Source organism: Cricetulus griseus, chromosome 3 (assembly GCF_003668045.3).
Source record: "Cricetulus griseus strain 17A/GY chromosome 3, alternate assembly CriGri-PICRH-1.0, whole genome shotgun sequence".
In the NCBI taxonomy this organism is placed as follows: domain Eukaryota; kingdom Metazoa; phylum Chordata; class Mammalia; order Rodentia; family Cricetidae; genus Cricetulus; species Cricetulus griseus.
In genome coordinates, this window is record NC_048596.1 from 112,856,163 (window position 1) to 112,874,085 (window position 17,923).

Here is a 17,923-nt window from a genome sequence, read left to right on the forward strand (position 1 = left end):
GGGGAGGGAGAGGGAACTTGGATTGTCATGTAAAACAATCTTGTTTCTAATTCAAATAAAAAATCTGCAGAAATATATATACATATATATATATTCACAAACTTTTTCAAACTATTATTTTACACTATTTTAAAAATTCAGTTGTTTTCATATAAACTACATAAATGACAACTTAGTGTCCCAATGTAAAAAAAAATTGCACATGCCTTGTAGAATGAGGTAAAATAAATGTTTAATATTAATCATGAGATTAGACAGCTAGAAAGAATGTAAACCAACCATTGCTTCAAAATATATTATCACATTTTCTTGAATAATGTCTTTTCATTGTTAGATGAGAACTTTTCATTATTTTATTATACAGTGTGTTTTATGAGCATCCACATGAACATCAAACAGTTCAGATCCTGTGTGAGTAGAAACACAACTGATCTAAACACACACCATGCAACTTGATTCTTGATAACACAATAAAATTATGTAGCTAGATGACTGATTGCTTAACAGACAGATAAATGTTAGATATATAGAAACTATGGAGATGGCTCAGGAGTTGCTCTTACAGAAGACCTGAGTTCAGTTCCTACACCCATTAGGGAATTCAAAACCATATGTACCTCTACTCTAGTTCCAGGGGATTTGGTGCCTTCTTCTGACCTTCATGGGCACCAGACATACACATGGTAGACAAACACACATGCAAGCAAAACATTCACATACATAAAATAGTATCTAACATTGTTTAAATGATGGTAGATACAGCTAGATAGATAACAGCTTTATCCTGCAGTTAGTGATAAATTTTAAGTAAAAATCAGAAAATTATAAACAGTCATTAAAAAATAATACAGCATCTTGAAATTTGCAGGAAAATGGATGGAACTCGAAGAAACCATTCTGAGAGAGGTAACCCAATCACAAAAAGACAAACATGATATGTACTCATGAAAGACCCGCTCGGAATGCTTCTGCATGCCCCCTGCCCCTCTGTCTTCCCCGCCTGTGCCGGTGCTGGGTGTTCTCTCTGGAACAGGTGGGAGGAGCAGTTGACCGAGGGCAGCGCGGCGGGGACTGAGCAGGGCAGGGCCAGGGTTCGGCCAGGGGCTGGAGAATGCAGCGTGGGTGGCGCCTGGAAGGGGAACTTGAGCTGGGAGAGCAGCGGTGCTGCTTGTCCAGGAGCTGCGAGCGGGGAGCCGCCTCCAAGGCCAAGGACACGGGGGCCGCGGAGCTGCCGGGGCCTCCCAAGCCTTCACCCCGGCAGGGCTCGCGCCCCCGGCCCGCCCCGCCTGGCACCGCGCCTCGGGGCTGGGGCCGGGAGCTGGGGGCCGAGCACCAACGAGCACCAGTTAGGCCGGCCCGGGGCCCCGCCCCCACACCCCCACCCTCCGTCCCAAGGTCAGCTATCCGGATGCGGAGGGAATTGAGTCTGTTGTACCAGACACCAGACCTTGAGAATATGCTGATCTGGAATGGCTCTGTGTCTCATTTGAACCATCCAATAGAAATGATTCTGTATTTCGCCTCATTTGAAAGATTCTGTGTTTCACCTCATTTGAATGACTCTATACTTCGCCTCATTTGAATAACCCTGTATAGCACCTCATTTACATTGACCAATGGGAATAGCTCTGTACAATGCCTCATTAGAATTATCCAATAGAATCCCTGCTTCTAGCTTGCGCCTTTTTCCTATATAAGGACCCCTTTCCCTTGGCTCGGCGCGCTTAGCCACACAGAAGCTAAGTCGCCCCGGGTACCCGAGTCTCTAATAAAACCTCTTGCGGTTTTGCATCCAAGTCCGTGGTCTCGCTGATTCCTGGGTGCGGGTCTCCTTCTACGAAAGTACCTCTTCAGGGGTCTTTCACTCACTCATATGTGGACCTGCTTTATGATACATAGTAGTGACCATGCTTTATCAGAGCTGTTTATAATGATGTTGCTCAGAACGGTTTCCTCCCAGATGATGACTGAGAAGCTAATTTAAAAAAAAAAAAAAATGGTGCCAAGTACCACAAGAGTAACAGAACTGCGCTGTTTTGGGGGATTTTGTTTTTAACTTTGTTGTTGTTGTTGTTGTTTGTTTTTTTTGTTTTTGGTTTGTTTTTTGTTTTAAATGGAGTGTGCTGGATGTCTCTACAATTTTGTTCAAATGACTGCAGAACCTGGAAGAGCTGTTGCTGCTATTGATGCATAACATATTGCCATTATTGCTCTTTTTATATAAATATAAATATACATATAAGATAATTGAAACTCAAATATGTGATGAATCCATGGTATTTCAGTTAGTGCTCACCTGTGCATGCAAATTTGATTTCATCTTTAGTAAGTAGTAAAATTATATGCTTGCCAAAAAAAAAAAAGTGACACACTGGAAGACCAATGCCACACAATTTCATTTTTATGTGTAACCTAGAAATGATGAACTTATGGGAACAGAGAGTAGAATTGTGGCTATTAGGCTTCAATGTGGGACTTTTAACAATGGGGAAACGATTGGTTTAAGGATATAAAACTGCAGTTGGACAAGAAGCATGGACGCTCTGAAGTCTTGAGGTCTACTGAGAGCATGATAAATATGGTTGATAACAGTATGCTATATTTTAAAAGTTGTGAGATAGTATACTTTAAGTGTTCTCTAAACAAAAATGATGAATATGTGTGATATAACAAGTTAATTGGTTTAATTTAGCCATGCCATTGTGAACATACTGTATTCTGTATCATAATTGTGCATGACTTTATTTATGAGCTAAATAAATGAATGGAAAAAAAGAATCAATGAAAAATAATAAATAATAATAATAATAATAATAATAATAATAATAATAATAATACAGCCAGTTATGATGAGTGGCAAAGGGCAATAGTCTGTGCTCTTTGGAATTTTGTGGGGCCTCCCTGACCAATAATTTCAAGGTGTCCGATGCCTAGTAATGCAGTTTATATTTAATGACCCATGTCTTCATGGAGTAAGCCTGTATTTCTATACAAAATGATTTCTTTTGAACTTATTTTTATCACATTTCTCTTATTTTTTGAGATTATAATTGTATTATTTTCCCATTCTTTTTAATTGTTGTTGCATACATAAATGCATATATATACACATATATACTCATATATATATATATATTAGTTTTATGTATACATAGCTAAATATAAATACAATCTTTCAGTTTGAAATTATCTAGCTAGTGGGTTCTCATGAGCTGTTTTCACAGTTCCTTTGTTGTGATTAATCTATCACTTGTTTATCCACCATAGCAATGGTGGGGTGATATTTCTAAAAACACCATCTTCTTTGGTTAAATGGCAGAAAAAAAATCATTCTTGAATCAACCACTTTACTTCCTCCCTACTGGATACATTTGATAATGATAAAAGATGATGTTACATATTATTGGTGCAGAAAAATCATCTGTGGTCTTACCCAGCTTTGGACCTATGATGCTGCAGTACTTTCTAGGCAACATATGTCTGGTGGTGTAATAGTGACAGAACTAACCAGAACATCAGAATGTTAGTTAAGTTATTTAAGTAACTAACCACATTCTGATGCTTCATACATTTTGTCCATTATCATTATGGCAGGAATCATGGGAACATGCAAGCAGACATGGTGCCGGAGGGGTAGATGAGTGTTCTACATCTTGATCTGTAGGCAAGAGGAAGTGAACTATATGTCACACTGGACACAGCTTAAGCACATAAGATCTCAAAGCCTACCTCCACAGTGACATGCTTCCTCTAACAAGGCCACACCTCCTAAAAGTGCTACTCTTTATGGGCCAAGCATTCAAATACATGAGTCTATGGAAGCCATACCACCACAGGAACCAAGGCAGAACATATTGTTATCTTGCTAAATGGTCAAGCTATCAGATTGCCATCAGATTATTTATGTTCACACCAATAGAGCTATACAGGTATCAACCTTAATCACAAAAGCTTATTTTGCAGTGTGCAAAAGTCAATGGAGCAACTCTCAAAGAACTAAGGATAAAAAAGATTGAGTTAAAGTCCTAAGCAGTACATTAATATTAACCCCATTACTACCACCAAGTCTTAGGGAACATAATGGAAGAGAAAACAGAGCAAATGTCAGAAACAAATAACAAAATAAAGGGAGTATTAGGAGGTCTTCTATCTGTATGTGACATAGCTGTAAAAATCATGAATTCACAGCCACAGTAGTTACCTGCACAAGACCTGCACAAGATCAAGACAGACAAAATCCTAGCATAGAAGGGGATAAATGATTCCTGAAACCCACCCCTTACTGAAAAACCTGTTGACAATTTATAGTTGATGCAGGATGGAAAATCATTCTATTTGCGTATATAGCCACACATGTGATTTCCATGCTCCAGGAGATAGCCCTACACTTATACACATATGGGCATGATGCAATGAGTTATTAAAAAAAAAAACACTTGAAGTTACAAGAGAAACATATTGAAGGAATGTGAGTGTACTTGCATGGCATTAATGCTAGCAAATGTGGTCATTTTTATTGTATGCATGTATAAAATTCTCAAAAATAAAGAAATTTTAAATATATTATTAAAAACAAACAAATAATGCAGTTAAATATATTTTGTGCTTTACCCTCATGACAGAAAAAATTATGGTTGACATCTTGTTTTCTGTTGCTGTGAGAAAAAAACACTAAAACCAATCTGCAGAGCAAAGGGATTTATTTCATCTTAGTTTACAGTCCATCATCATGAGAAGCCATGACAGGAACTCAAGACAGGAAACTTGAGGCAGAAAATGAAACAGAAGCTATAGAGGAATGTTGCTTACTGGCTTGATCCTTATGGCTTTCTCAAGCTCAACCTGCTTTATTACCTAACCCAGACCATCTTCTCAGTGGTGGGACAATAAGCTGGGCCTGCCCAAGTTAATCATTAAACAATAAAATAGCTCACAGACAGTCCCAAAAGCCAGTCTGATGGAGGTGATATTCAATTGAGGATCTCTCTTCCCAGGTGACCTTATTCTATATCAAGTTGACAAAAACTAGCACAGTTGGTGAGTGTCACAGAGATTCAGAATTCATTTAGTAAGCAAAGGTAGGTTTTGCCCATTTGTTACAATCTTCTAAAAAGAATTAGTCAGATAAATAGCGTCTCTTGCCCTCCATATTATTATAAAAAAGAAAAGCCCAACTCTACACCCTGCTTTCTTTTCTAAATACTTTGCTACCATTTAGCTCAAATAATATATTTCTAAAATTATTTATAGTTACTGATTAAAATTTATTTTATGCTTGGGATATTGTTTACTGTTACAGCCTTGGGGCTGCACTCAAGTTCATTCCTAGGCACCAAAAAAAAAAGTTTTATGTAGCACGAAAAATAAAAGACCCAAAGAGTGATATTGGGGTTCAAACTTCAAGCTGAAGATCATATAAAAACAAGTAGTCAAGCCACTAGTTCTTACCTCTACCTCAGGCTGAAAGGCCTGATCCTGTCTCCATGAGCTCTTGGCCAATTCTCAGACTGCTGCCTCTCCTCAGCATGGCTGGAGAAATCCTGAGACTGACTACTAAAAAACCTGCTCCTATCTTATATAACTTTCTAGTGCTGGGATTAAAGGCGTGAGCTATTATTCTTTTAGACTGATTCAATCTCATGAAGCCCTGGGAGGCCTTGAAATCAGAGATCCATTAGCTTTGTCTCCTGAGTCCTGGAATTAAAGATGTGTGCCTGGATTCTATGGCTAAATAGTAAGGCTGCTTTGCTATTTTGATCTCCAGTGGCTTTAATAAATCATAAGCAATGTATCACCACAGTTTTTATAATTGAAATATCAGGTTTTAAACTGAATTCTTCATAGTTTATAAAATGGATTTACCTCTATTGCTTTACATGGTTTTCACAAATTAAGATTTTGGAGAATGGGTATAGATATGCCTATATGTTTCTTTTCACACACACACTCAGATCTTCCTCCTGTTGTTATAGTATATTGAGTGTTGTATTAATTCCATACCATTATGCCTTTAAATCTTTTTATAAACTTCTATTCACTCTGGATTTCACATCACACATCCCAATCTCACTTATGTTCTTGTCCAAATCCATCCTCTGCCCATGCAACCCCCACCAAAAACAATTTAAAAGAAAAACAACAAACAAAACAAAAGCAAAAAGGGAGAAGAACCTTGTGGAAACTGTAGTATGACCCATTGAATCACATAGTTTACCCTATAGGCCATTCATCTTCACTTGTAAGTGTTCACTGCTATGAATCATTGATCTGGTTCAAGGCCTCTGACTTCTGATATGCTATCCATAATGGGCTCTCTCTGGGGTGCCACTTGGATAACCTGTTGTTGAACGCACTGTGTTGTGGAGATCCTATAGTTTGGGATTTGTATGTTCATCCCTTTAAGATATTGGGGTGGGCTAACTCGTAGCCCTGGTTCTGGACCTGGGCTGGGCCTGTCAGCCAACCAGCTTTCTCTCATTATCACTACCTGAGGAAGCTCTCCAGCACTGCCTAGGCTTAGCTCACCCAGTGCAGCCTGCAGTGAGGGACAGGGTCAGTTCTCCTGTTCTGGGCTCTTCAGATGTGGCTCCCCACACTCACATCACCAGGGCAGGCTCTACTGTTTTGCCTAGGCAAGGTGCCTGACCCTCTTTACCAGTTGCTGTAGGGAAAATATGAGGGGGTAGGGTCAGCTCTCCTGCTCTCACTGAAAGCCAGTATGAATGTTACAGCTCAGGAGCTACAAATATATTCTGACTTAACCGGAAGCCTGGCTATACTTAGAGCCAAAATAAGACTGCTCTAGAAAATAGGACAGCTCAGCCCTTGAGGGAAAGGTATCCCGACTTTTTGAAAACCAGGATCTCTGAAGCTGGGGTGCAGTGGGTGGTGGTCTCCCCACAGTATATAGCAATCCTGTTCCTGTCTTAACTGAGCCCTGCTCTGTTCCCCTAAGGGCACGTGCTAGCAGCACTATCTGATTTTTCTACTGCTATATTCTGCTAAAGGAGAAGCTCCTGTAGATATGTAGCAATCTCCTCCAGCTCAGGCAAAAAGTTGCTACTATTTTCTGCTTAGCCTTGTTCAGCCCCTCTAACAGAACAACTCAGCAAGGCTTTTCTGCTCAGTCACCTAAGGGATGACTCAGCAAAGTTCTTCTGTCCTACAAAGGCAAATGAAGGTCTTCACCCAAGACTCTTGAGAAAGGGATTTATATGGGAAGGAGGAATACAGAGACGGACTGGCTGCCTCTGCCAGGGTGGGAAAGAACAACCAACAACTAAACAGGCAAAGTGGCTTATATAGTGCTTCTTAGGGGCAGAGTTTTCCCAGGGAGAAGTTTTCTGCTCAGGGATTGGTTAGTTTTCTTGCTCAGGGATTTGTTAGTTTAGTTGGTCAGTGACAGACTTGGGTCTGGTTTCAGGGCCAAACTGTGTTTCTTTCACTGGCTCTTTTTTAGCTTTGTTGCTCTATTTTCAGGACTAAGGCATATTTCTTTTACTGACTCTGGTCCCAGGGCCAAAGTGTGTTTCAATAGCTCTGGTTTCAGAGTCAGGGTGTTTTTCTTTGGTTCTGGGTTCAGGAATAAAATGTTTCTTTCACTAGTTCAGGCTTCAGATCCTCAGTGTATTTCCTTCACTGGCTCTCTGTTCAGAGTCAGGGTGCTCAGGGATTGGTTGGTTTCTTGCTCAGGGATTGGTGGGTTTTCCTGCTCAGGAATTGGTGGGTTTTGTGATTTCAGCGCACCACATGGCAAATGAGGGGGCAGGGTCATCTCTGCTGCTCCAGTGTCCTCAGGACCTGCTCACTTGGGTCCCCAACAAAGTCAGCTCTAGTGTGCTACCAAGACAGAATGCAAAACCTGCTCTCTTGTGTGCTACAGCCTGTGAGGGGCAGAGCTAGCTCTACCACTCTTGTGACACCAGGTGGCAATGACTGAGTAGGGGAGGGCATCTTTCTCTCACCCATGCCCCAACATGGCAGACAAGGGGACATAGAGTCAGCTCTCCTAGTCTCAAGCACTCAGAGTTGGCTCACCTACATCCCAACAATAGGGTCAGCTCTAAAATGCTGCGCAGGTGAGTTGTACACATGTGGTGAGGTGTGTGGCCCTCTTCCCCAAATGCAGGGTCCAGCTCTCCCAGGCCCAAGGAAGGGCATGGCTGGCTCAGTACAGACAGCAAATTTCCACATATATGGTTCCTTTGAGACCCTGTGCTAACACTAGCCATGAACATCATTACAGACCCCAGCTGAGCAGGAATAGAGACCCAGATATGGACCTCAGCAGCAACTCAGTCCTGGCCATCACCATGACCCCAGTGGCAGCACAGGCCACCCAAGTCAGTATGGTCCCAGCAGCAGCTTGGCCCTTGGACACCAAGATGGTCTCAGATGGCTGACCAGACCCTGGTCATCCACATGGCCCTTGAGGGCCAAGTGTGGGTTCAAGGCCCTTCCATAGCCAGGGTTTGTGTTGATGTCCGTAGTTCCAGATACAATAAAAAATGCATGCCAATATGCTAGGGGTCTGGGCTGCTACCTTGGAATATATTGGTGTAAAGGGCCATGCTGATGTGAGTGGCTTGTGTTACCACCTGGGACCATGGTGACATCTGGGCCCAGGTTGCTACCAAGGACCATATTTGGGCCCATGGTCCTACCATCGCTGGCTGTATTGTCTGTATGGACGATGGGAATCTAGAAGCCATGAACATCAACTCAGGCCGTGCCTGCTGTAGAGCACAGAGCCAGACATGGCTCTCAGCAGCAGCACTGGCCCAGACAATGCCATGACCCCAGGTGAAAGTATAGACCCCTCAGATGAACATGGCCCTGGCAGTGGCATAGCCCTCAAACACCACCTGGCCCCATGTTGTGACCCAGAATCTCCTAAAAAGACAAAAAAAAAAAAAAAAACCCTCTGCTCCAACCCAAACTTTCGGAAGGTTGTTTTTTAGCAAGTTATATCTGATCAAATGAGAAGTATTTGTTAGTCATATAAGTTAGTTTAGATTGAATAGTCATGCTGTTTAATGAATGATCGATCTCTTCTAATCAAGAGGTTGCTTTGTTCAAATTTAATCTTTATCAATTTTGATGCTTTTCTTCTCCTGTGGAAACAAAAGCAATACTCTTTTCTCCAATGTAAAACATTTCCTGGTTTCCATTCTGAGGTCAACACACCTTTAAAGAATACTGGCTGATTTTATTCCATAGTTTTTGTTATTATCCAATGTCTCTTCACACATGGTCCTGATCCCTAGGAATAAAAGTGAGACTACAGCTGTAACTGTCCATTGACTTCAACCATGCAGTTCAAGTTATCCATATGTCTTATGTTTATTTGCTTCTCAAGGAAATAAGAGTGTATCAGAGGTAGGGAACTTTATAGATAAGTAAGTTTAATGAAGTAACCATTTCTGTTGGAGAAATTGAAAAAAATGGCAACAATTCTGCTCAGGACCCAATGATAGGTAACATCATAGCTGGCATGAGAGCAAGAGAACACCTAGGTCAACTGAGAAGTCAGTCTTCTTCAGTCATTACAAAATAGAGAACCATCTAAGTTACATGAGCTCTACCTTATCTCTTCCAGTGAAGTTATCTACAAGTCTTACTTGTTGGGTGTGATGATTTGAAAGAAAATGGCCCCCAAAGGAGGTGTGGCTTTGTGGGAGTAGGTATGACCTTGTTCAAGGAAGTGTGTCACTGTTGGGGTAGGCTTTGAGGTCACTGTAGAGGTGGGCTTCACTCAGTATCACAGTAAACTTCATGCTGCCTATAAGATGTAGGTCTCTCAGCTGCTTCTCCAGTACCATGTCTAATTGCACACTGCCATATTCCTCACCATAATGATATTGGACTGAACTTCTGAAACTGTCAATGAGCCATCGCAATTAAATGTTTTCTTTTTGAGTTGCCATGGTCATGGTGTCTTTTCACAGCAATAAAAACCCTAACTAAGACACTGGGCTTTACTGCATAAATGTTCCATTGTCTCTCATATTACCATACTGGGGTCAAGCTTTCAACAAATGAATATTTGTTGGATGCACTCAATTTAGATGCATACCACAGCATACTCCACTCACTGCAGCTCCTATATTAGTCAACGGCTACCAAGAGTTGATGGGGAAAGTACTTCTGTGAATGTTTATCTTATTGATTGTTTAATAAAGTTCTGTTTGGCCAATGAAACAGCAAGTAAGACAGAACTAGGAGTCAAAGAGGATTCTGGGAAATGTAGTAGAGAAGTGGTGATCCAGGCCAGAAGTGACATAGCAAGGAGACTCATATTTGAGCAAGGAGAAACAGGAAGTGTCCTTTTCCCCTTTCTCCTCCAGCAGCGCCATGTGAGCCAAGAGAGGGTGCCAGCAAAAGGCATCCTCTATAAGTCTTATAAAATATATAGGTTCATAATTAAGACTGAGCTAACAGATGAGAATCCTAGTCACTGGCCAAGCAGAATTTGAACCTAATACAAGTTTCTCTGTGCATTAATTTGAGCCCTAACTCAGGCAGGCAGCTGGCGTAAAGTGCACAGGTGGCGGTAGGGCTCAGGCAACTTTTGGCGGAAAGATTTATCGTAACAAAGAGTTAAGGCTATTTTAACTGAGTGGAGTCCTCCCAATGAGTATTTTCTGAAACATTTTCAAAATGATAATTCTGTGCTTGGATCATCTAACCAAACATCCTTTTCAGACCTATCTATTCACTAGAAAATTTCATAATTTCTTTTCTCTTTGTGGCTTAATAAAACATGGAGCAGCAGCAATTTTAAGGAAGTGGATTTCAAGCAGAAACAAATAAAGGAAAAGAGCTCACATCAGTGAGAATACAGATCTTGTTGGAGCTCTATGTACCTATTCATAAATGTGACTACATTATGATAATAGGCTACAGAACAGACCAACTGCACAGCTGAGGGGTTTGCTTCAGAATATAAAGACACCAAATTCACTTGAATTAACTTTTAGACAAGCCTCACTCACTACATTAGCCAAGAAGACAGATGACCACCACATCTAAGACTGGCTACACAGTTAACAATCATAATAGTTATCCTTATACTGAGTAATCTCAGTGCCCTCATTTAAATGACTGTGGAAGAAAAGATGATTGATGATGTCACTCACTCCTGGGCTCCTTATGATGCATATTTTTTGATGGGGAAGGTCCTTCTTTGTATATGTTTGTCTTATTGGTTGATAAATAAAGCACTGTTGGACAATAAGGAAGCAAGTTAGGTGGGATTAGGAGAGAAGGAGGATTCTGGAAAATGTAGGAAAGAGAGAGTCGCCATGTCATCCCAAGAAGAGAGGGCACATAAGGCCAGCGTCCTCAGGAAGACAAGTCCATATAAAAAATATATGGATTAGTATTTATGGTTGATAATTAAGACTGAGCAAGCAAATAAGAAATACTAGTCATTGGCCAGCAGCGTTGTAACTAATATAAGACTCTGTGTGTTATTTGGGGAACCTAAAGCACTGGCAGAACCCAGGCACCTGGTGGAAAGAGTTATCATTACATATTTTTATTCATATAATTTGATGTCACATTGAATTTGTATTTATTTTGGTTGTTTTGCAACTAATAAGTGATAACTAACATGAAATCTATTGAAAAGATATTCAAGAACCTACTACTGTAGAATCTGTCTAAAATATGTACATATATGAAAGGAATTTAAATACAGTCACCATATAATTGGGGAGAGAATAGCCCAAACAGCACATTGTACCACCAAACAAAACCCCCAATACCAATAACAGGTTACATCTTTTTTAATCATTAGCCAAAGGGGGTCCCATAAACACCTCCACAGCAAACACTGTGGAGTTTGCTATTAATTTCCTCCACATTTTGACAGTAAGACAATATTGCTAAAATGCCATATAGTTATGGAATATAACATGGGATAATATAGTTTATACACAACTGGAAGCTCCACCCCTACAGGCTAACATTCATAGTGCTAGAGGTGTTGCACATATACTGGAGAGGAAAAGTAATTGGTAATCTCACCTAGCTACAAACACTTCTAGCTATTATAGTTACAAGTCTGAAAAACATACCCATGATGCAATAGAAGCACAAATGTTAGAAGAGTAACCAGTCACATTTTGATAGGATTTAAGGCCCACTCCATGAGGGGGAACTGTTAATGAGGACAAAAACCTAAGAATAGATAAGTTATAAGCCCAAGTAAAAAACCTATTACTAAATGAAAATAACAACAAAACAACTCCAAATGACATATTTCTAGAAGCTTCTTCTTGCAGTAGATGGTATAACCAATAACTCAACAATTTTCAGGGAGAGTTTTTGGAATACCTAACTCTGAATGATGTGTCTTTATTACACCCATGCCCTCAAGACCCAAGGATTTATTCAGAAGAAAGGGCAGAAAGTTAGTATCAGAGGTAGTGGCCACTTTTAAGACACATTTAAGACACATTTTCCAGATACAACAGGTCAGATGTACAAGTGAACTCAAGGAGGTTCTGACATTACACACAATGTCTTCATAAACTTAATCCAGAAAAAAATCCTAGCCTGAAGGAAAGTATAATGGCTGGTCTTATGTGTCAACTTCATACAAGGTAAGAGTCATCAGAGAGGCGGCGCTCCAGATGAGGAAATGCTTCCATGAGCTCCAGTTGTAAGGCATTTTCTCAATTAGTGATCAGTGGGTTAGGACCCAGCCCACTGTGGGTGGTGTCATCCTTGGGTTCAACGAAAAGAGCAGGCTGAGCAAACAATGTGAAGCAAGCTAGTAAGCAGCACTCCTCCACAGCTTCTGCATTGGCTCCTGCCTCCAGATTCCTGCCTCCCTTGAGTTCTTGTCCTGACTTACTTTGATAATGAATATCAATTGAGAGTGTAATCCAAATAAGCCTTTTCTCACTAATTTGCTTTTTGGTAATGGTTTTTCATTGCAGCAATAGAAACCCTATGACAGAAAGGAAGTGAACACAAAATCCTGTATCTAGCCAAGAAGTCAAATTAGTTTCTGAGAAAGAAAAAGTCAGTTAAATTCAATGAATTGACATTGTATATATCACCCACACTCTGGGGTTGGTCCCATGCTCAGAGGTAGATGGAAAAAATGTTTTTAATGACTTTTTCTTCTATTATTTGTTTTAGTTTTCTTAATAGAGAAAAGGTACATGAAATTGAGTGAGTAGAGAGTAGGGGAGGATATGGGAAGATTTGGAGATGGGAAAGACTATGACAAAAATTATATAAAATTATGAAAGATTAAATTTAGTGAAAAAAGGAAGGTTAAAGAGAATAACATTAAGAAACACAATAATTTTTTAAACTTAAAATCAACATAATCTGAGATTATCAAGATATTGGAAAAACATCACATTTAAAGGAATTCTAAAATGCCTATCACATAGTAACTTGGAAGAAACACTTCAGAAAAATAATATGGAAATATGATTTATGTGCTAAGGTGGAAAAACACAAGGGTCAAACAAAAATGATCAATTTCACAAAGATGTCTTGCTGATAAGGAAAAAATTGCCACTAAAAAATAGACACACTTGAACAATGGTTCCCACCTCCTTCCCCAGAATCTAACCCATTGAGTCTCTGACATTTCTATATATGCTTTCCCCCTAATCCACCAGGTCTAGCCATGGACCCACACACAGTGTCCCTGCCTTGTCAGGCCACCCAAAATCCTCCTTCTGCACTTTGTACTAAGAATAGCAGTGATAAATGTTACTGCTTGGGGACATTTTTCTACTTCTGGGAGAGTTTAGAAAACTTTATTAGCCTAGCTTAATATAGTTACTCAAAATATATGTCACTCTGGGTTGCTATATCAGGAAGCAAACTAGGACACAAAAGAGGTATAAAATGCTCTGAGTTTTTTTGGGTTTTTTATTATAATTATTTTCTCACCCAATACATCCCAACTTTAGTTTCTCCTCCCCCAACTCCTCTTAGCTTACTACACACCTGGCATCTCCCCTAGTTTCACTCTTTCTCAGTTTCATTTCAGAATATTGAAGGCCCCCCAGGAATATCAGCCAAACATAGCAAAACAACATACAATAAAACTAGGCACAAGCCAGGCGCTGGTGGAGCACGCCTTTAGTCCCAGCACTCGGGAGGCAGAGGCAGGCAGATCTCTGTGAGTTCGAGGCCAGCCTGGTCTCCAGAGCGACTGCCAGGATAGGCTCCAAAGCTACACAAAGAAACCCTGTCTTGAAAAACCAAAAAAAAAAAAAAAACTAGGCACAAAACTCACATACCAGGCAAAAGGAAATGGGTACCAGGTGCAAGCAAAGGAGTTATAGAGATCCCCCAATCCCACTGATAGGAGTCCCACAGAACCACCAAGCCAACAATCACGATGTATACGAAGAGGATCTAGGGCAAACCCATAATGACCCTGTGGTTGCCACTTCTGTCACTGTGAGCCCTTTATGAGTCTTGATAAGTTGATTCTGTTGGTCATGTTCTGGTATCCTTGACCCATCTGTCTTCTATAATGCTTCCTCCCCATCTTCTGAAGATTCCCTGAGCTCCAAGCAAAAGAGAGAGACAGAGACAGAGACAGACAGAGCGAGAGATCTCTAATTTGGCCTCTCTCTCTACCTAATATTTGGCTGTGGATCTCAGCATCTGGTCCTATCAGCTGCAGGAGGAGGCTTCTCTGATGATGATAAAATGCTCTATTTACCTGAATTCAGGGGTAGGTTTTGGGACTGCTGTCCCATGGCTTATTTTGTTCATAAAAATAAAACTGCTTCCTGGCTTTCAGCCTTGGGTGCCTCCTCCCTTGGTCATTTCCTGAAGCCACAGATGTTCAATTAATCAGATTAAATAAAATTTTCTCCTATAAGCTGTATTTTAATAGTATGTTGAATATAATAAAATGTAACCTAGGTGCATTGAAAAAAAAAGAAAAAAATCTTCAAGAATTCTTGTCAAGCCAGGTGGTGGTGGTGCAAGCTTTAATCCCAGCAGTTGGGAGGCAGAGACAGGTGGATCTCTGTGAATTTGAGGTCCCCCTGGTCTACAGAGTGAGTGCCAGGACAGGCTCCAAAGCTACAAAAAGAAACCCTGTCTCAAAGGAAAAAAAAAAGAATTCTCATCAAAAAATGATAGATATTTGAGGGGAGGAACATGTTAGCTAACATTATTTAGTTAGTACAGTGTTTTTTAACAAAACCAATTCAAGTCCTTAAATATTTACAATAATTTGTCAGTTGAAAAATAAAAAGGTATCTGTAGAGATGGCTCAAAGGTTAAAAGTACGACTTTCTCTCCCAAAAGACATAGGTCTAAAGCCTCCACACAAATGATGAACTCAACCTTCTGAAACTCTGTACTGGGGATACAGTGCCCTCATCTGGCCTGCATGGACACTACACAAATGTGGTATTCAGACCTAGGAGACAAAACACGCACATGAATAAAAAATAAACAAATATTTAAATAAAGTTAACTGTAGAAGAAATGTTTCAAATGTTAAAAGAACTCTCTGCTCTAGCAGAGGACCAAGTTTTTACTCTGACATCCACATGATTACTCATTGCTATCTTTAACACCAGTTCCAGAAGATCCAACACCCTCTTGTGGCTACTGCTAGCAACATGTATATGCAGACACAGATACACCAAACACAATGGTGCACACATACATGCATGCCAGCAAGGATGTCATGCTCACAAAAAATATTTTAAATAATGAAATATAATCAGAAAACCATGAAGATCTGCAACTATATGATAGATGTAGAATAGAAAAAATAGAAAATATAGTATATGAAAAATAACTGTAGGCATAAATGTAGATATAAATTTTGATTCTGATAAGGTATCAATATATATAAAGTTACTTCAGATAGCCTACTAAAACTATTCATTCTCAAATACTTTTATTTTTCAATAATTTTCTTTCAAGTACATATAGAGATATGTATAATAGTATCTGATTTTACATGTATGTTTGTGTTCAGTTTCATTCTCTGAATATAATATTTTATTTTGATACTTGTTTCTATAAATTCATTCTAAGGAGATTTTGAGAAAGTCGTATATCATGCTTTCTGTGAGAACATCCTAAGATGAAAAACTGTTTTAAGTGCTCCTTTGACTTCTGTGTTTCTCAGGCTGTAAATAATGGGGTTTAACATAGGGGTAATGACTGCATACAGCATAGAGATGAGTCTGTCTCTGGCAGGAGAGTACTGACTGGAAAAGGGGACAATATAGGTAAATATGGCTGTGCCATAGAACAAGAAGACTACAAGAAGATGAGAAGCACAGGTGGAGAAAGCTTTGCGCTTCCCTTCCACTGATTGGATCTTTAGGATGGTGGAGACAATGTATATGTAAGAGATCAAAGTGGTCAGAAAAGCGCCAATCCCCAAAATACCCCCTACCACTAAAATAAGCATTTCTTCCACATAGGTGGATGAGCACGACAGAGCCACCACAGGTGGGATATCACAGTAGTACTGGTTAACTCGATTGGACTTACAGAAAGACAGGCTAAAGGTAGACATTGTGTGGAGAAAGGAGTTGAGAAACCCAGCTGTCCAGGTTCCAAACAGCAGTTGTACACAGCGAACCTTGGTCATGATGAGGGAGTAACGCAGAGGGAAGCATATGGCCACATACCGGTCATAGGCCATCACGGCCAGCAAGAAAACTTCAGTCCCAACTAGACCAACCAGGAAATAGAGCTGCAAAGCACACCCAACAAACGAAATGCTGTGATCCTCAGTCAAGAGATTCTTGAGCAACTTGGGGACAGTAGCTGATGGGCAGAATATGTCTAGCAGAGACAGATTTGCCAGCAGGTAATACATGGGAGTTTGAAGCTTTCTCTCTGTCACTATGGCCAAGAGGATGGCCCCGTTTCCCAGCAAAGTGATCTGATAGATGATGACAAAGACCATGAAGAGAGGGTAACACACCTCAGGGAGGTCAGAGAGCCCTATGAGGATGAACTGAGTCACTGTTGTAAGATTGTAGACATCCATCTCCTCTCTCTGAAGGGGTGTTTCTAAGAGACACAGAGAAAAGAATGAGGTTTAAGGTGACAAGGCAGGGAGCTCTGAGACAATGTAAATATCAGGCTAATAATGAATTATGTTTGCTCTACATCAATTATGGATATAGTCTCTTAAAACTTCTGCCCAAAAATTTTGTGTATTCATAATAATTCTTGAAATTCTCATCTTCTGCTTCTTATCTTTAAAAAGTGCTCTAAGACACTAGTGAGAACTTACAAGTATAGTTCTTTACAGTCATTAGAATGCTTCAAACTAAATTAGTATATCATAGTTAAGTATATTATGTACCCATTATTTATTTCATTTATTTTGTCTAATTACCATAATATATTCCTTGATGTATAATTTTAATTAAATATTCTTAGTTATTAGAGTCACAGGAAATCAGGTCCTTCATAAAGAATGTATGTGAATGACATTTTACCTCTTCAAACCAATTATCTCAACCTGAAAGACAATATTCCAGTAAGTTAAAACCATATATTTAAGATACAAATATTAGCATTTTTCTTAATTGGATGCATCATAGGATGTTAAGTGGCTGTGTGGAAAAATCTTACTGAAAGCATGGAAATTAATTTTTGTCACTTCAAAAATAGTTTTTTATTTACCATCTCATATTAGGAATTTCACATAGAAAACTGGGGACATAATAACAGATGGGATACCAGAAATTCATAAGAGCATACATCAAAAATTTGTACTACAACAAATTGGAAAACCTAAGAGAAATGGATAGTTTTATCAATAGATAAAACTTACCAAAGTTAAATCAAGATCATATAAGCAATATAAACAGATATATTACCTCTAGTGAGAAAAAAGCAGTGACTAAAGGTCTCCCAAACTAAAAAATCCAAGGTCAGATGATTT

The 17,923-nt window shown here is 39.7% G+C and overlaps 1 protein-coding gene across 1 annotated transcript; it reads right to left on the minus strand.

Moving 5' to 3' along the window:
* Positions 1–16,069: 16,069 nt before the first annotated feature.
* On the minus strand, positions 16,070–17,017 carry LOC100751222 (olfactory receptor 5V1). Its single transcript, XM_027407931.1, has one exon. It carries the CDS (start codon positions 17,015–17,017, stop codon positions 16,070–16,072), a length of 948 nt encoding a protein of 315 aa, XP_027263732.1.
* Between the last annotated feature and the right edge of the window lie 906 nt (positions 17,018–17,923).

Bases quoted from the DNA above. Each gene is read 5' to 3' on its own strand.
- LOC100751222 (XM_027407931.1), bottom strand. From the start codon at position 17,017: ATGGATGTCTACAATCTTACAACAGTGACTCAGTTCATCCTCATAGGG.